This window comes from Anomaloglossus baeobatrachus, chromosome 2 (assembly GCF_048569485.1).
Source record: "Anomaloglossus baeobatrachus isolate aAnoBae1 chromosome 2, aAnoBae1.hap1, whole genome shotgun sequence".
In the NCBI taxonomy this organism is placed as follows: Eukaryota; Metazoa; Chordata; class Amphibia; order Anura; family Aromobatidae; genus Anomaloglossus; species Anomaloglossus baeobatrachus.
Genome location: NC_134354.1, coordinates 183,544,274 through 183,564,768, shown reverse-complemented (window position 1 = coordinate 183,564,768; position 20,495 = coordinate 183,544,274). Strand labels below are relative to the sequence as shown.

The 20,495-nt window shown below is 45.9% G+C and overlaps 1 protein-coding gene across 11 annotated transcripts in view; it reads left to right on the top strand.

The window, feature by feature from the left end:
• The window catches only part of CASK (calcium/calmodulin dependent serine protein kinase), a 431,912-nt gene that overhangs the window by 352,082 nt on the left and 59,335 nt on the right, over window positions 1–20,495 (top strand). For all 11 annotated transcript variants that reach the window (XM_075335532.1, XM_075335528.1, XM_075335526.1 and 8 more), the window contains one exon: window positions 18,035–18,103. In XM_075335532.1, the coding sequence (XP_075191647.1) occupies window positions 18,035–18,103 (69 nt within the window). The remainder of the gene's footprint in view (window positions 1–18,034; window positions 18,104–20,495) is intronic.

The following is a 20,495-nucleotide window of genomic DNA, read 5'->3' as shown; positions in this document are numbered from 1 at the left end:
ATAAAGCTCTTATCACTTTTATGACACGGTGAACAGCATTAAAACAAAACAAAAAATATAAAAAAATAGCTGTTTCTATTTTCAGTTTGTTACACAATTTCTCCCATTACCCTTTCTAAAAATGAAAACTTTAGGGCCACAGCAACATTTTAGTGGAAAAAATTGTAATTTCTTTTTTTTTTTTTTCTTATTTTTTATAGCCCATGTTATACAATTCCATGGATCACCTGAGGTTAAATTGCTCATCCCACCCCAAGATGAAATGCTTGAGAGGTGTAGTTTACAGAATGCGTTCACTTGTGGGGTCTAGTTTAAAGAATGGGTTGACTTGCGGGGGGGTTCTGCTATTTTGGCACATCAGGAGATCTTCAAATGGGACATGGCATCTTCAATCTTATCCAGCCAAAATGGTGCTCCTTCTCTTCAGAGCCTTGCCGTGCTCCCAAACAGTAGTTTTCCAATTCGTATTGGGTATCGCTTACTCATGAGAAATTGCACACCAAATTGAATTCGGCTTTTTCTCCTTTTTTTGTGTTAAAAAAGTATTGGTGTTTTTTTTGTTTTTTTTTGAGAGGAGGTTATATTATTTTAACTGCTCAATGTTATAAAATTTTGTGAAGCATCTGGGGGTTATGATTGCTCACCACACATCTAGGTAAATTCCTTGAGGGGTATAGTTTCCCAAGTGGGGTCACGTGGGAGGGGTTTACACTGTTTAGGCACCTCAGGGGCTCTCCAAATGCAACCATAACATGGTGTCTATTTCAGCCAATTTTGGACTCTGAAAGCCAAATGGTGCTCCTTCCCTTCCGAGCCCTGCCATGCACTTCTACAGTAGTTTTCCACCACATATTGGGTATCCCTGTACTAAAGAGAAATTGCACAACAAATTGTATGGTGCATTTCCTCCTGTTGCCTTTTTGAAAATAAAAAAAAAACCTACAAAAATTTGCAGCAGACCAGAGAAGTAATACAAATCATGCACTAGTGGTCATTGCCAGCATGGAATATTTAACCTACAAAAATGACTACTTGTACATTAAAACAATAGTTTTTATTTTTACCTAATTAAAATATACAAAATGTAATAAATAAAAGTTAACATTGGAAGTAAGGAAATGTAATCTAGCACACTATATATCCAAGGGCGTTATAGACAAGAATGTATGTAACAATATCCTTGAGCCAGTGGTATTTACATATAAGATTACTTGTACATATATAGTGTTTGTTATATAACCTCTCGAGAAACCAAGTAAGCAAACCTAGTAAACCATATAAATAAAGAGCACACTGTTCAAATAATGGGAGAAAAATGTTCAGAGTTCCAAAGATTTAGTAGGCTAAAGCCCTGGATAAGACCAGTCTTAAAGAGAATCAACCAGCAGGATTTTCCCATATAACATAACATAAAGGCAGTACCATACTGGCACTAGTATGGTGAAATGCTAAATTAAACTTACCGTATTTTTTGGACTATAACACACTTTTTTCCCCCCAAATGTTGGTGGAAAGTGGGGGGTGCGTCTTATAGTCTGAATGTAGGGCATGGCTGTGGGGAATGACAGTGCTGCGGTGTAGCGGATCATCAGCGGGATGCGCAGGCTGTAGCAACGCCTACAGTGACCACATGGGCCCACTGATTTCATATGCATGCATCCTCCTGCCCATCATCTCTCAGCACTGAAGCCGGCACTGACAGGTGGGCTGGATGATGGGCAGGGGATGCGCGCATAATGAGCAGCCGTCCCGCATGATCACCCCTGGTAACTACAGCCTGGAGTGATCATGTGCGGCTATATTCACTACCCCCCGCGCATCATCAGCAGCAGCAGCATGGGGGACAGTGAATAAGTACGGTATACTCACCGTTCCCTGCAGCATCGCGATGTCCTCCTGTCTGCAGGCCCACTGATGTGTGTGGAGAGCGGTACGCACCGCTCTCCACACACATCAGCGGGCCGGCAGACAGGAGGACATCGCGATGCTGCAGGGAACGGTGACCGGCTCCACACAGGTCAGCGGCGCTGCTGCTGGCACTGACTGGAAGAAGAGCGATGCTGCTGGAGTGCGGAAAGGTGAGTATAAACATTTATTCTTTTTCTATGCCACAGGATGCAGGCCGTATTCCAGGATGGGGTTATATAGCAGGATTGGGGCACATATCAGGATGGGGGTATGTAGCAGGATGGGGGTATTTATCAGGATGGGGGCTATACCAGGATGAGGGACATATATACAAGGATGAGGATCATATACAAGATCATTACCAGGATGGGATACCTTAGTTACAGAATTTGATGACATTACCCCCATAACAGTGTCAGCAGCAGAACCTCGCCTCATAAGTGTGTCATAACCACACTTTTTGCTTAAAATTATATTTCTTTGTCGCTCCTAATTGGGAGACCCAGACAATTGGGTGTATAGCTACTGCCTCCGGAGGCCACACAAAGTACTACACTTAAAAGTGTAAGGCCCCTCCCCTTCTGGCTATACACCCCCCCCGTGGGATCACGGGCTCCTCAGTTTTATGCTTTGTGCGAAGGAGGCCAGACATCCACGCATAGCTCCACTGTTTAGTCAGCAGCAGCTGCTGACTATGTCGGATGGAAGAAAAGAGAGCCCATACTAGGGCCCCCAGCATGCTCCCTTCTCACCCCACTTTCTGTCGGCGGTGTTTGTTAAGGTTGAGGTACCCATTGCGGGTACGGAGGCTGGAGCCCACATGCTGATTCCTTCCCCATCCCCATTAGGGCTCTGGGTGAAGTGGGACTTTACCGGTCTCCGGGCACTGAGGCCGTGCTCCATCCACAGCCCCTGGAGGATCTGCTGGATACGGAGCGGAGTTTTCTCAGGGACAGGACCCTGCTCCATCAAGGTACTCCGTGTCCCCGTGCTTATCGCACGCACACTGCAGCATTGCTGGGTGTGTTAGTGCGCCGGGGTAAACAGCGCTGCTGCGCTGGTGCCGTTACTCACTACAGCTCTGCTGAGTGAGGTGACTTTGTACGATCGGCCGATCCGGCCGCTGGGGTCAGTGTTTACTGGTCGCGGCTGGGATTTGTGGTGCGCCGGGGACTTCCGCGCTGGCCGTGCATATATGACGGCCGCGCTAGATTACTACAGTCCCCGGCTTTTGCGGCCTAGTTCGTATCGTTCCCGCCCCCGGACCTGCCAGTCAGGAGGAGGGCGGGACGCTGTACAGTCCAGCAGCGTTAAGAGCTGGAGTCTGTTTTACATACTCCAGCCCTCACACTAGGCACAGGGGGACGCAGCTTCCCGCTCTTTTGTTTGGGACGCACACGGTCCGCCCCTCTTCACAGGACGCCGGCAGCCATTCCTGCCTGCACGCTGAACTGCGGAGGGGAGGCTGGGAGACCCAGACAAGGGATTCTACGATCTCACACCCGCTTTTCAGCGGGCGGTAAGCAGCCCTCAAGGGCTCTCCCCCACTTGTGCCATAGTGTACTTTTGTATTTTGTGCTGGCAATACTTTGCACTGTACAGTCGCTGGTGGTTTTCTGCTATATACCCTCCTTAGATTTCTCAAGGAGATAACAGCATGTCGTCCGCAAAAAGCAAAAGTGCCAAGGCACGGACTTTATATGCTGCTTGTACCGCATGTGGGGCTACTCTACCGGCAGGTTCCACTGACCCCCATTGTGTGCAGTGCTCGGCCCCTGTGGCAATTGCTCAGCCGGGGCCTCTGCTAGAGGTGACCCAGGGAGAACCACCTGTGAATACTGTCCAGGTGACAGGGACGGAGTTTGCAGCTTTTGCTGACAAATTGTCTATGACTATGTCTAAAATTCTTGAAACATTGCAGTCTAGACCAGTAACTCAGACCATGGGCACTGTTGATCCATTGCCCCCTGGTCCCCCTCAGCTGGACCACTTCCTAGCTCCGGGGGTGTCATATGCACCCCAGGGTGACGGCTCTGACTCGGACGACAGTCCCAGACAACCTAAGCGGGCTCGCTATGAGCGACCCTCAACTTCATCACACTGGTCAGGGTCCCAGCGGGACGACTCTCTGTGTGATGAGGCGGATGTAACTGATCAGGAGTCTGATGCTGGGGCCGCTCTCAATCTAGATACCCCGGATGGTGACGCCATAGTGAATGATCTTATAGCGTCCATCAATAGGATGTTAGACATTTCTCCACCAGCTCCTCTTGCGGAGGAGGCAGCTTCACAGCAGGAGAAATTCCATTTCAGGTATCCCAAGCGTAAATTAAGCACGTTTCTGGACCACTCTGACTTTAGAGACGCAATCCAGAAACACCACGCTTATCCAGATAAGCGTTTTTCCAAACGGCTTAAAGATACACGCTATCCTTTTCCCCCTGACGTGGTCAAGGGCTGGACACAGTGTCCCAAGGTGGACCCTCCAATCTCCAGGCTTGCAGCCAGATCTCTAGTTGCAGTGGAAGATGGGGCGGCACTTAAAGATGCCACTGACAGACAGATGGAGCTCTGGTTAAAATCCATCTATGAAGCTATTGGAGCGTCGTTGGCGCCAGCATTCGCAGCCGTATGGGCACTCCAAGCTATTTCAGCTGGGCTTACACAGGTCGACACGGTCACACGTACATCTGCTCCGCAGGTGGCACCCTTGACCTCTCAAATGTCTGCATTCGCGTCTTACGCGATTAATGCTGTCCTAGACTCTACGAGCCGTACGGCGGTGGCGTCAGCCAACTCTGTGGTTTTACGCAGAGCCCTGTGGTTGAGAGAATGGAAGGCAGATTCTTCTTCCAAGAAGTGCTTAACCAGTTTGCCTTTTTCTCGTGACCGATTGTTTGGTGAGCGTTTGGATGAAATCATTAAACACTCCAAGGGTAAGGATTCATCCTTACCTCAGCCCAGACAAAACAAACCTCAACAGAGGAGGGGACAGTCTGGTTTTCGGTCCTTTCGAGGCTCAGGCAGGTCCCAATTCTACTCGTCCAAAAGGACTCAGAAGGATCAGAGGGGCTCAGATTCTTGGCGGACTCAATCACGCCCAAAAAAGCCAGCCGGAAGAACCGTTACCAAGACGGCTTCCTCATGACTCTCAGCCTCCTCTCTCCGCATCCTCGGTCGGTGGCAGGCTCTCCCGCTTTGGCGACATTTGGTTGTCACAGGTCAAAGACCGTTGGGTGAGAGACATTCTGTCTCACGGGTACAGGATAGAGTTCTGCTCTCGTCCTCCAACTCGCTTCTTCAGAACTTCCCCACCGCCCGACCGAGCCGATGCTCTGCTGCAAGCGGTGTCCGCTCTAAAGGCGGAAGGAGTGGTGACTTCTGTTCCTCTTCAGGAACAAGGTCACGGTTTTTACTCCAAGTTGTTTGTGGTGCCAAAGAAAGACGGGTCGTTCCGTCCCGTCCTGGATCTAAAGCTGCTCAACAAACACGTAAAAACCAGGAGGTTCAGGATGGAATCTCTCCGCTCCGTTATCGCCTCAATGTCTCAAGGAGATTTCCTAGCATCAATAGACATCAAGGATGCTTATCTCCACGTGCCAATTGCGCCAGAGCATCAGCGTTTTCTACGCTTCGTTATAGGAAGCGAACACCTGCAGTTCGTAGCTCTACCTTTCGGGCTGGCGACAGCCCCTCGGGTCTTCACCAAGGTCATGGCAGCAGTAGTAGCAGTCCTGCACTCACAAGGTCACTCCGTGATCCCGTATTTGGACGATCTACTTATCAAGGCACCCTCTCAAGAGGCATGCCAACACAGCCTGAACGTGGCACTGAAGACTCTCCAGAGTTTCGGGTGGATTATCAACTTTTCAAAGTCAAATCTAACCCCGACCCAATCACTAACATATCTTGGCATGGAGTTTCATACTCTCTCAGCGATAGTGAAACTTCCACTGGACAAACAGTGCTCGCTACAGATAGGGGTGCAATCTCTCCTTCAGGGCCAGTCGCACCCCTTGAGGCGCCTCATGCACTTCCTAGGGAAGATGGTAGCAGCAATGGAAGCAGTTCCTTTTGCGCAGTTTCATCTGCGTCCACTACAATGGGACATTCTCCGCCAATGGGACGGGAAGTCGACGTCCCTCGACAGGGAGGTCTCCCTCTCTCAGGCAGCCAAGGAATCTCTCCGGTGGTGGCTTCTTCCCACCTCATTGTCAAAAGGAAAGTCGTTCCTACCCCCATCCTGGGCGGTGGTCACGACAGATGCGAGTCTATCAGGGTGGGGAGCAGTGTTTCTCCACCACAGGGCTCAGGGTACGTGGACTCGGAAAGAGTCCACCCTTCAGATCAATGTTCTGGAGATCAGAGCAGTCTATCTTGCCCTACAAGCCTTCCAACAGTGGCTGGAAGGCAAGCAGATCCGAATTCAGTCGGACAACTCCACAGCGGTGGCATACATCAACCACCAAGGGGGAACACGCAGTCGGCAAGCCTTCCAGAAAGTCCGGCGGATTCTGACGTGGGTGGAAGACACGGCATCCACCATATCCGCCGTTCACATCCCAGGCGTAGAAAACTGGGAAGCAGACTTTCTCAGTCGCCAGGGCATGGACGCAGGGGAATGGTACCTTCACCCGGACGTGTTTCAGGAGATCTGTCGCCGCTGGGGGATGCCGGACGTCGACCTGATGGCGTCACGGCACAACAACAAGGTCCCGGTTTTCATGGCACGGTCTCACGATCACCGAGCTCTGGCGGCAGACGCCTTAGTTCAAGATTGGTCGCAGTTCCGACTACTGTATGTGTTCCCACCTCTGGCATTGTTACCCAGAGTGCTCCGCAAAATCAGGTCCGACTGCCGCCGCGCCATTCTCGTCGCTCCAGACTGGCCAAGGAGGTCGTGGTACCCGGATCTGTGGCACCTCACGGTAGGCCATCCGTGGGCACTACCAGTCCGTCCAGACTTGCTGTCTCAAGGGCCGTTTTTCCATTTGAATTCTGCGGCCCTGAACCTGACTGTGTGGCCATTGAGTCCTGGATCCTAGCGGCCTCAGGTTTATCTCATGAAGTGGTTGCCACCATGAGACAGGCTAGGAAACCATCCTCCGCCAAGATCTACCACAGGACGTGGAGGATATTCCTATCTTGGTGCTCGGCTCAGGGAGTTTCTCCCTGGCCTTTTGCATTGCCTACTTTTCTTTCCTTCCTGCAGTCTGGGTTGGAAAAAGGTTTGTCGCTTGGCTTCCTTAAGGGTCAAGTCTCCGCGCTATCCGTATTTTTTCAGAAACGCCTGGCGCGACTTCCTCAGGTACGCACGTTCCTACAAGGGGTTTGTCATATCGTCCCCCCTTACAAGCGGCCATTGGAGCCCTGGGACCTGAACAAGGTTCTAATTGCTCTCCAAAAGCCGCCTTTCGAGCCTATGAAGGAGGTTTCCCTTTCTCGTCTTTCACAGAAAGTGGCCTTTCTAGTGGCGGTCACGTCTCTTCGGAGAGTGTCCGAGCTGGCGGCGTTATCATGCAGATCTCCATTCCTGGTGTTTCACCAGGACAAGGTAGTTCTGCGTCCAATTCCAGAATTTCTTCCCAAGGTGGTATCTTCCTTTCATCTCAATCAAGATATCACTTTACCGTCTTTGTGTCCGCATCCAGTTCACCAATTTGAAAAAGGTTTGCATTTATTGGATCTGGTGAGAGCACTCAGGATCTACATTTCCCGCACGGCGCCTCTGCGCCGCTCGGATGCACTCTTTGTCCTTGTCGCTGGTCAGCGTAAAGGGTTGCAAGCTTTCAAATCCACCCTTGCGCGTTGGATCAAGGAACCAATTCTTCACACCTACCGTTCTGCTGGGCTTCCGATTCCATCAGGACTGAAAGCCCATTCTACCAGAGCCGTGGGTGCGTCCTGGGCATTACGGCACCAGGCTACGGCTCAGCAGGTGTGCCAGGCGGCTACCTGGTCGAGTCTGCACACTTTTACCAAGCATTATCAGGTGCATACCTACGCTTCGGCGGATGCCCGCCTAGGTAGACAAGTCCTTCAGGCGGCGGTGGCTCACCTGTAGGAAAGGGCTGTTTGACGGCCCTATCACGAGGTATTCTTTTACCCACCCAGGGACTGCTTTTGGACGTCCCAATTGTCTGGGTCTCCCAATTAGGAGCGACAAAGAAGAAGGGAATTTTGTTTACTTACCGTAAATTCCTTTTCTTCTAGCTCCAATTGGGAGACCCAGCACCCGCCCTGTTTTTCTTAGGAAATTTGTTTTTTTCGGGTGCACATGTTGTTCATGTTGAACAGTTCAGTTCTCCGAGGTTGTTTCTCGGGTTGAATTTGTATTTAAAACAGTTATTGGCTTTCCTCCTTCTTGCTTTTGCACTAAAACTGAGGAGCCCGTGATCCCACGGGGGGGTGTATAGCCAGAAGGGGAGGGGCCTTACACTTTTAAGTGTAGTACTTTGTGTGGCCTCCGGAGGCAGTAGCTATACACCCAATTGTCTGGGTCTCCCAATTGGAGCTAGAAGAAAAGGAATTTACGGTAAGTAAACAAAATTCCCTTCTTTCCTATTTTCCTCCTCTAAAACCAGGGTACATATTATGGTCCGGTGCGTCTTATAGTCCGAAAAATACGGTACTTTCAGTTTCCAGATTATTTGTTTCACCATGGCAGTATAGCACCGTCTTCTCTTTTATATGGGAAAATCCTGCTGGTTGGTTCCCTTTAATTACAACCAGACAGATTTACAAAATGTTACTATGGTGTGTATATCTAGATTACTTTATGATGCCCAAAGTGTATCAGCATTCTCAGAGATAATTCACAACAAATTGTATGGTGCAGTTTCTACTGTTAAGCCTGCTGTACACGTTGCAATTTCGCATACGATATCGTATTTGATTTGCAACGCCCCCATCGTATGTGTGGCACGTTCAATTTGTTGAACGTGCCGCACAAACGATTAACCCCCGTCACACGTACTTACCTTCCATACGACCTCGATGTGGGCGGCGAACGTCCACTTCCTGGAGTGGGAGGGACGTTCGGTGTCACATCGACGTCACAAAGCAGCCGGCCAATAGAAGCGGAGGGGCGGCGCTAAGCGGGACGTAAACATCCCGCCCACCTCCTCCTTCCGCATAGCCGGCTGGGAGCCGCAGGACGTAGGTAAGATCTATTCATCGTTCCCGGGGTGTCACACACTGCAATCTGTGCTACCCCGGGTATGATGAACAATCTGACATGCAATTCTAGAGACAGGTACGATGTGTATGCGATGCACGTTTTAACGTTCAATCGCAATCGCACGTACCTGTCACACACTGCAATGTACTTACAATGCCGGATGTGCGTCACTAACGACGTGACCCCGCCGACACATTGTAAGATGCATTGCAGCGTGTAAAGCGGGCTTTATTCTTGTGAAATGCAAAATTTGGGCCTAAAGTAACATTTTTGTGGGGAAGGGTAAAGGTTTTTTTTCTTTTTTTCTTTCTTTTTCTTTCATATTGCTTAATTTCCTGTGAAGCACCTGAAGGGTTAAAAAAAAAAAAAACTTCTTGGATGTGGGCAGGGGCTGTCTGGCAAATTTTGGCCTGAAGGGCAAGCACACAGCAGTGGCCTATGATCAGTGGCCCATCCTTATTATGTTTTCAGTATTAAATTCACTATTGAGGTGGGCTCAATATATCAGACTCTATACAGAAAGATCCTCACTAAAGATATGACGCTTACACAAAAATGGTACTACAATGAAGCTAATTACATAGGCCATGTACACACATTTAGTGTTTTGGTGAGTTTACCTCTTTTTTTACCTCAGTATTTGTAAGTCAAAGCTAGGAGTGGAACAATCGAAGGAAAAGTAGAATAGAAACATGGGCACCACTTCTGTATCACTCACTCCTGGTTTTGGCTACAAATACTGAGGTAAAAATTCACCAAATACTCAACTTGTGCATGTGGACAAAGAAGCAGTAAAAGAACCAAGCCTAGTACACATAGTTAGCACCAAAACCAAGCTTAGGCTATATTCATACACAGCGTTTTTGCTGTGTTTTGTTTTTTTTTCTCTGCAACCAAAATCTATTTTCGTGGCAGTAAGAATATCCATTTTCCAGTGTTTTTGTGGCATTTTTTGAGTGTGTATTACATGTGCTTTTTTTACAGTAAATGATTGATAAACACTGTGGAAAAAACTATTGCATTTTTTTTTTTTAACTTTTTCGTTGCTTTCTGAGTGAAAAAAACTGGTGCTGCAGGAAGTGATGTGCTGCAGGAAGTGATGTGCTGCAGGAAGTGATGTGCTGCAGGAAGTGATGTGCTGCAGATTTAAAAAATGCTGCAATTCACAAATAGTCAGGAAATAAAAAAAAAAAAATGACCAAGCGTGTGAAATCTCACAGCTTTTGCTTGTACTGTAAAAAGCAGCATGGAATTTGCATTAAAAAACACTGCAAAAAATGCTGCATGTGAACAAAGCCTTAGGATATGTGTACATAGCATCTTTTTCAGGTGGATTTTCTCTGGAATCCAACTGAAAATGAGCAGTAAAAGTTAGAAGTGACACACTTAAAGGGGTGGTTCACCCATATTTTTTGTCTAGTTCGATATTATATTGAGAAACAATGTTTCTCTCAAATACCTTGTGTTGGCAATAGTGCCTGTGAGAGGCGCTATTGCAGACCTCTGTTCCCCGTCCAGTGACGTCTCCGTCAAATGCTGCACACGTCACGTCACATCCGTGCAGCCGGCTATATTCTACCTCACACTGAGCTGTCAGCGTTGTTTCACCGCTATCACAGCCCATCTGCTCCCTCCTCCCCCTCCCTCTCCCTCCTCCCCCCTCATAGCAGAACGCTGCAAGCAAGAGACGCGCTGTGCTGTGAGGGAGGAGGGAGCAGATGGGCTCAGAATGCAGCCGGCTGCACGGATGTGACGAGGCAGCATTTGACGGAGACGTCACTGGAGCGGGATCAGCGGTCTGCAATAGCGCCTCTCACAGGCACTATTGCCAACACAAGGTATTTGAGAGAAACATTGTTTCTCAATATAATATCGATCTGAACAATAAAAAATATGGGTGAACCACCCTTTTAATTTTTGCTGAAGCTACTCTCCATTAGGAGAGTAGCACTGACGTATCCATTAGTAGAGTAGCACTGACGTATCCATTAGTAGAGTAGCACTGACGTATCCATTAGGAGAGTAGCACTGACGTAGAGAGTCACACTGACGTATGACTTGCACAAGTGCAGTGAGAAAATCTGGCATTGCACTCTGTCCCATGTTAGACAACGCTGCAGCTCAGATCTGCAAGTTTTTCCTCAGCCTAAAACGGACTGAGGAAAAAATGGCAGCATGCTACGATTGTCTGCGAGAGCCGTAACACTCGTACACATACAAGTCTATAGGTGCGAGAGAAACATCAGACTGTACTCGGATGACCTCCAAGTGCAGTGCGATATACGCACAGGGTGACAATGGAGGAGATGGGGGGGGGGGATTAATCCCTACCTCTCCTCTGTAGCTGTTATCTGATCTCTGGAACAGACCACAGTCTGATGACACTCTGACCACGCTCGCAGCAGATCCTGAGCCGAGGGTCATTAGCATATGGCATCCAATGATCTCGCATCAGAAGTGATGCACAAGTGTGACTCTGCCCTTATAAGAGTAAAATGAGAAAAGATGCAGGCGGATCCCCAGCAAAAAACTATGGCAAAGACACCAGTGAAGCAACTTCAGGAAAAAGACCTGGTGTAAAGGTCTTCACTCAAGTGCTACACAGTTACTGCACCTCCAGAATATCTTTTTGTTTTGTTTTGGTTTTTTTTTCAAACATACTCTCACAACCATGTCACCAAAGTATACAAACTCCACTCCAATGGAAAAAGTTCATAGTATAGGATTTCAGTCACATATTATCCTGTATATGTCATAGGATGTCTGTACATAGTATATCACATCCAGAATACAGGACAATGTGTGACGTGTATGATCTGCTGTGACTATAGATATCATCTATAGGATAATACGTGACTGATGAGTACAGACATCAGATATTATACCAGCCGCATATTATCAGTACATAACATCAAATGTCTGAGCACATAGTATATCAGTATACACAGGTATATATGACTGGTATAAGTTAATTAATTTGCAGTATTTTGTTTAGGGTACCAGGTCACAATTCTGTGGTTTCGGGCTTTTCCATGCTAACATCGTCCTACCTGCTGGTATACTTGGCTTTTACTTTAATTTGTAGCTTGGTCCAATGTCATGAATGTGTTACCCTGCAAAAGGCTGTGTGTGTACAGTGTGTTTTTACAAAGTTTTTTTTTTTTCATGCATTTTTGAGTACAGTTTGTTGTCACAAAACTTCATGCAAATCCTTTGAGAGCAAAGTCAATGAGAATCCTGAAGTTATGTTCACATTTGCTTTTATTCCTTTGCAAATTTGCAGCATACAAACTGCAGCATGTCAATTCTTTCAGTGTTTTTACCATCGCTTCTCCAACCCAAATACATGAAAACACAATGGAAAACACACATGTAAAAAACACAACACATAAAAACATACTGAAAACAAGGCAAAAACGCACTGGAAAAAAACAGTTTTTCCTGCCAAGAGATGCAGATTTGGTGCAGAAATGTCTGCAATTAAATACGCAGCAACCGCACATATCCAAAATGTTTTTGCAGCTGACATTAGCGTGTCCATTGCATACTGTGCATGATGCCACTGTCATGTGCCATTCACCACCCCAGGAGAAAGAAGAATCTGCTCATTGCAGGATCGAGAAAAGTTAGAGGAATTGTTTATTTATAGTGTTAAAATGTATTTGAGGAAAGCTCCAGGAAGGTGACATTATTGTATGAAGGGACCAGAAAGGGGACATTATAACATAACGGGGGACATTATTACATACAGGAACCAGGTCAGGGACATTATTACGTACAGGGCTAGGACGGGGAACATTATTACATAACTAGAGACATTATTGCATGTAGTGTCCAGGACAAGGAACATTATTATGTACTTTGCCATGATGGTGACATTATTACACACGGCCATTATTACAGGGTTCAGGACAAAGACATTATTACAAACAGGGCTAGTACAGCTAGGATGGGGACATTATTGCATTCAGAATCCAGGACAGGGAAATTATTACATACAGGGCCAGGACGGGGGCATTATTACAGAATTAGGGCATCATTAAAGGACAGGGGCATTATTACATGACGGGGGCATTATTACAGGATTGGGATATGACAGGACGGTGACGTTATTACATACAGGGCCATTAATACATACAGGTTTCATTATTCATACATACATTATTACATTCAGAGACCAGGACAGGGACATTATTACATACAGGGCCATGACAGGGGCGTCATTACAGGAGAGGTACATCATTACAAGATGGGGGCATTATTACAGAACGAAGGCATCATTACAGGTCGAGGGCATCATTACAGGACCGGAACATCATTACAGGACCGGGGCTGACGGGGAATATTATTACAGACAGGGAACCTTATATTACAAGATACGGCCTATACATATGACCAACATGCTGGGGGCACTGGGTGAGGGGCACACAATACAGCACAGCCAGTATTCAGATTAATATATACTATACTATGGCTACAGACATCAAATGGTACAGAACGTGTACACTGTATGCATTATACAGTGCACAGATATACAGTGATACCTGCACCAGGACATTACATGCCTATAATATCTGGTTCTATATACTGTATAATATATTATGTCCTGTAGGCTGAGGATCAGTCAGTGCAGTGTACACACTTGCCTGCCGTCTCTCTCTGACCCTTAGGCTATTACTGTGAGTTATTGCTACAGACAACTTCCACACAGTTCTGGTAACGCTGGAGCCAATGACTCCCACTGATAGCAACAACCAGATACTTGTATGTGTGAAAGCTCACCTGTTGCAATAAAGTCAGATACAGAGACTGCTGACAGATGCTGTGAAGATACCAGGAGGTGAGCTGGGCCCTCCTGTCACCTCCTCGACCTCCTGTCTGCCCAAACCCTGTGCTGACCTTCTCCAGCCTGCACACAGACTTCTTTCATACCACAGAAAGAAGCATCCAGGCGCGTTTGTGAAGTGAAATCAGCAGACGATACTCTGTGTGCAGTGTGATGTCTGCTGTGCTGGGATCCGGCCGGCACTTTCACTAGTTTAAACACAGTGCCGGCATCTAATGTGACAAACTGTGAGCGGCCCCACACACAGCTGCTGAGCCACCAGCCCAGGGGGCAATTGCCCGCCTGCCCCCCGCCCCTGGATGTGGGTGTGAGGTGTGCAGTTTTTAGCATGGTGTCACTTGAGTATTTTCTGTCACACAGACTTCTTAGTCACTTCAAATGTGATGTGAAATTAGGGGAAATTGAGAAATTGCTGACAAGTTTTTAACTTTTCTAACTTCCCAACGAAAAAACACATTGTTTCAAAAATTGCGCTGATGGAAAGTAGACATGTGGGAAATGGTGTTTAACTATTTTGTGTGACATACCGTAGCTCTCTGGTTTATGGGCATAAAAATTTTAAATGTTGAAAATTGCAAAATTTTCATTTCATTTCCCATTTATTTTTTGCATTAATTTTGTGAAACTATCGTCCTAAATTTAACATGATGTACAAATATATCGAAAATAAAATAAAATCTCATCCCTGAAATCCATTAAAGTGTTTGAGTTATTACCTCATTAAAGTGACACTGGTCAAAATTTAAAAAACGTAACCTGGTCAGGAAGGGGAAAACAGGCTCTGGAGTGGATGGGTTTAAAACTCTTGGGTTGCTTTCGCATTATCGTCCATCTGTACTGTGAAGCAGCATCCAATCAAACTTGCTGCATTTGGTTGAAACTGAGCAGAAAGTATCGCCCTGTGCACTACAGAATTCACCCAGCTGTTTGTCTTCAGTCACATCATCAATAAACCCTAGTGACCCAGGGCCATTGGAAGCCATAGATGCCCGGCCATCACCCTGCCTCCACCATGTTTTAGAGAGTATGGAGTGCTTTGGATCACGAGCTGTCCCAAGCCTTCTCCGTACTTCATCGCATCATTTTCCAGAACTGGGATTATTTCTTCAGATTTTCTTTTTTTTATTTAGCAGTGTCTTATCTACTTTTTCTGTTTTTAAAACTGTGTAAGGCTGTGTCCGCATGTACATGCTGAAATTTCTGCAGCGATTTGGCAGCACATGTGTACTGCATAATGGATGCAGTGTGTTTGCAGCATAGATGCCGATTTCATGCACTCTGGATGCTGTCTCTCCCATAGACAGAGTGGGAGCAGCATCCAAAGAACACCAAATAAGTGACATGCTGCCTTTTTAAACAGGGATTTTGTCAAATTTTTGACACTCAAATCACTGCGTTCAAAAAAGCATTGTGCGTACGGATTATGCACAATCTTCATAGATTGTACAGGTGATGCAGGACGCATGCATTTATGCTTCAGTGCTAAACGCAGCGTAAATACATGAAATTACGCTACGTGCGCACGTAGCCTAATGGTTTTCACCTTGTGATAAACCCTCTGTATTTGCTCTCATGAGGTCTTCTCTTTATGGTAGACATAGATACTGAAACACCCACTTCCTGGAGAGTGTTCTTCACTTGGGTGGATGTTGTGAAGGGGTTTTCCTACAGTCAGCTCCAGAACGTTTCCTGCTTCATTGAAGATGTTTAATGAAGGAATAGTCCATGCAACCCATTTAAAGGCTTTGGAGATAATTGTCCAATTACTAGAGCTGGTCAAACTTGCAGAAAACTGGGAACGGCGGTTTTTAAAAAATCCAGATCCGGTCCGGAATCTAGTAACCATATAAGTCTATGGAAACCAGAATCCGGAGATTAAAAATGTTGATAGGAAATAGGTGGGTAGGAGTGCGCATGGCGTACTCACTGAACCTCCGTTAAGGCAGCAAGCTACTTCCAAGTCACGCTTTCCCTTCCGGAGCCAACAATTAAGCTTCATTGAATAGTCACTGCTTTCCCCGCCCACCGGCGCGTGTAATTGGTTACAATTAGATGCGCCTCCACCCTGAGTGGCAGCGTGTCAACTGACTGCAACCAATCGCAGGTGCCAGGATGGCCTTTGGGCGGAGAAAGCAGTGCAGCTGTCTGCGGGTGAGTATCGTGGTATAAGAATAAATAAAACAATCAGCGTATGACCCCCGTATTCTGATACCAGCACAGATAAATCCCACGGCTGCAGCCTCCAGCTGTCGCGCTTTATCATGGCTGTGTATCAAAATAAGGCCAGAGTCACACACTTGCGCAAGTCTTGCATCGCATCACCTGGCAACCGCACACTCTTTTGACAGAAGCGTGCATCTGCATGTATTTCTATACAGGTGCATGCTCATGTTTGGAGAGTGTGTGGTTGCCAGGTGATGTGGTGCGAGACTTGTGCGAGCGCATCGTCAGGCCGGAGTCACATACTTGCGCGAGTTTCGCATTGCATCACCCGGCAGCCGCACACTCTCCTGACAGGAGCGTGCATCTTCATGTAGTTCTGTGCAGCTGCACACTCGTGTCCAGGGAGTGTGCGGATGCTAGGTGATGCGATGCGAGACTCGTGCGAGTTACACGGTTCTTGTGAGCACACCGTAAGGCTGGAGTCACACTTGCGTGAGTCTCGCATCGCATCACCCAACATGGCCTGACACTCTCCAGACACGAGCCTACAGCTGCATAGAACTACATGCAGCCGACCCGCTCCTGTCAGGAGAGTGTGCGGCCGTGCTGGGTGATGCGATGCGAGACTCATGCAAGTCCCTCGCAAGTGTGATTCCGGCCAAAGAGCAACCGCATGCGGCTTTTTTTTTTTAAAATTTAGTAAAATAAATAAGACTATGTACGGTTCCCCCTCAATTTTCATACCCAGCCAAGGCTGTATTCTCAGGCTGGGGAGGTCCAGCCTAAAAATATCAGCCTCCAGCTGCCCGGAATTGTCACATCCATTAGATGTGACAATCTAGAAGCTTTACTGGCTCTTCCCGAATGCCCTGCTGTGGTGGCAATAGAGGTAATAAGGGGTTAATAACAGCGCACAGCTACCACTAAACCTTAGATTAATGATGGCATGCATCTGACACCCAAATCATTAATCTGTAAATGAAAGTAAACCAACAGACACGAAAAAATCCTTTATTTGGAATAAAATAAAAAAGCCACCCTCTGTCACCGCTTTATTAACCCCAAAACAGCCTGCATGTCCGAAGTAATACATACGAGGTCCCATGATGATTCAGCTTTGCTACATCTGAATATCACAGCGAGCGGCCTTAGAGCAGCACGGCTGCCCACTGTGAGTACAGAATGAATGAGCCGCGATGAACGGTAACTGGATGCAGTGAGATGCTTCACACAAGCTTGGGGTGCATCTGATTGCAACCAATCACAGACGCCAGGTTGGCTGGTAGACGGGTAAAGCCGGGCATATGAAATAAGCGGCACAGGGAGGCAGCAGGAGCAGCGTACCACAGCGCAGGAGCAATGTACAGACTGCCGGGGCCTGGGTAAGTATGAAGTGCTCGCTTCATTCTTATTTTCTTTATTTTTCCTTTATTTATTTTTTTCTTGAGTGCCGAATCTGGATCAGATACACAGAATCCCGGACCAGGATCTGGTACCCGGGTAATTTTGAAACCACGCAAATCCGGACTTTTTCAGTCCAGGTCTGCCCAGCCTAACCAATTACCTTTTTGATTCCTCAAAAAAGAGGCAGCTTCATATTAGAGTTGTAATAATTGCTAAACCCTTACTCCAATTAGGATGTGAATACCCTCAAATTACATCTGAGCGTCTGCACCTTAAGCCCATGTTGAATATATAACTATATGTTAAATATGTTTTGGCAAACAGCTAAAATGACCAAACTTTTCACTGTCTAGATATTTCTGGACCTAACTATATGTATACAACTATGTGTGTGTATATACGTATACGTATGTGTGTGTGTGTATGTATGTATGTGTATATATAATTTTGCTTTGGCTATATTTACGTCAATGTCTCATGTTGTTGCCTGTGTATCATATTCTATAATGATATATCGCTTTCCTTCCTCTTAGAGAGAAATGAGGGGCAGCATCACATTCAAGATAGTTCCTAGTTACCGTACTCAGTCTTCTTCCTGTGAGGTAATAACATCATATATTAGCGGGTCTCTTCCTGTTTTCCTGGTGCCGACCACCTGCTGATGGCTGTCTGTTATCTGCTTTTTGGGAAGCTGTTTCTGCCTGTGCTTGTAGACCATGCACACCAATTTTACAACAAAGATAACGGAACAAAGCATGTTTTGTAAAATCTTAATGCAATTGCTGAATATGTATTTAATCTACTGTAAAATGTTTGCAGTATTAATGAAATACACTGAATATCTTATTTGAAATACTATATTATTATTATCAACAAATACTGCAATTTACTCGATTGTGACAGGTAGTGGATATTTCCCAGCCTCCGTGACCATTGTTACAATGACTTTAGATCAGAACACTACTACTTGTATAGATTATTACTTGTAAGAAAAAAACATGTTGTAGAATCCAACATCCTAGCATGTAGATTGAGCCATGCCTTTTCAGGCTACTCCTATCTTATACTTCTTAAAATGCTTGTACACCTGAGACTACCTTTTGGGTGTGAAAGTACATGGTTTGGTTGGCATGGTCTCTGGGTAGAAAGCAGCTTGCTCCAGTAAAACATTCCCCAGCGTGATGTCTTTAGCAGACAGCAAGTAGAAAACCTTTCTGTAACTATCGTATAGTGTGCCTATCTGTATGATGTTCCTGTAGCATATATGGTTTTAATATTGGCCTCTTGATTATCACATCATCAAATACGGAGTTGCTTTATAAATTTAATTTAGCGATCTATTTGTAAGTTATCACTTAATGCAGTGGTCCCCAATCTAATTTATTTGTAGAACCACATTCAGATCTGCGAGAAGGTCTTAAGCCACATCCTGATCCACCTCTCCACCACCTCTGAGTAGTGACCTCCTGCTCCCACCCCCCTTAAAGTATCTTCAAGCACCTCCTCCAACTGGCAGTATCATCCCAAATCCAGATTACAATACTTAATTTATCTCTGAAACCCCAAAAGCAATCTGCTCTTCTGAGTGGGGTTACTCAAAAAAGTCACCATCTGGAGACCCATTCTTCATAACGGTTTGTTGGATTAGATGCTACTGCACCAAGCTGGTAGATAGCTGCAAGCCACATGCCAGACTGGGGACTCCTGACTTAACAGATAAGCAGACCTTGTATTGTATCCTAGCAAATTATAAATTACAATTTTATGTTGACTCAATAGAAGGTAATTTTTTTTCCTCCATCCTGAAACGTTTAGAGCTAGCCTATATTAGTTTTTCACCTCTGCCCCCACTCCTTCCCCCCAACTAGTTATATGTGCATGAAGCTCTTTCAAAGACAAGTCCAGCAATATCTTTACATGGCCAGTCCATTCCTCTGTTACTGAGAAATCATTGTTTAAAGCACCACTCCAGTTTGGTTTTTTTTACTTCACCGCTGGAGTGGTGCTTTAAATCTAAGTCCCCTGTGTTATACTCACCCTCAGGCGTCTTCATCTCTCTTCAGCTTTGCTCTGGTCCATTTTGGGTAGTTTGTGACCTGCCAGTAGTTCTAGTGTTTCATGCAGCGCTCTGGAGGTCACAACTCAAAACAAGTCTGAGAGCCTCGTTCTGGCTCTCATAAACTTGCATTGAGAGCTTGGGACATAACTTTTGACTTCCGGTAAGTTAGAAGTAAAGGGCACAAGAACCCACCGCAGGACCAGAGCAACGTCAAACAAAGATGAAAACCCCAGAGGGCAAGAGTAAGATTGGGGGCAAGAGACTTTAAAGTACCACTCCAGCACTGAAGAAAAAAAAAACTAAAGTGGTGCTTTCATTTATATGTAAATGAAGCTGTAGAGCTGAAGCCTCTGTCACTCCAGCACTATTACCCACCCAGTGCCACCGCCTCTGGCTTATGACAGATCCTTTGGCTGAAGTCACAAAGCAAAAATACAAATAAAAACAAATGCTCATAGAAGCAGCAGGAATAGTTAATAATGGCAAGATCTGTCCACTTCTGATGATGTAACAGGTTCTCCTTTAAAGGAATTGTCTAGTTCAAGAAGTATTGTACTTTAAAGCAATGTTCACACTTTGCAGTTTTGCTGCATTTTTTTATGCACATTAATTTTTTTTTTAGTACTAACCAAAGCTGAGATCTCACGCTTTTTTCTCTTTTCCTGACTGAACTGACAAACTGCTGCGTCTTTGAAATCTGCAGCATGTCAATTCTTTCAGCATTTTCATGGTGTTTTGTTCACCCATAGAAGAATATGAGTGCAAAAACACTATCTGTTTTTATAGTGTTTTTGGTGAAGGTACAGCGGGATGTGAAATCAATTTTATTTTTGTGATTTTTTTTTTCCTAAGTATAAACCATAATGTCTTGATATTCTCATGGGCATGGATGTTAGTTTTTCTCCTGACTCCAAATACAGTTTAATTTGTTAAAG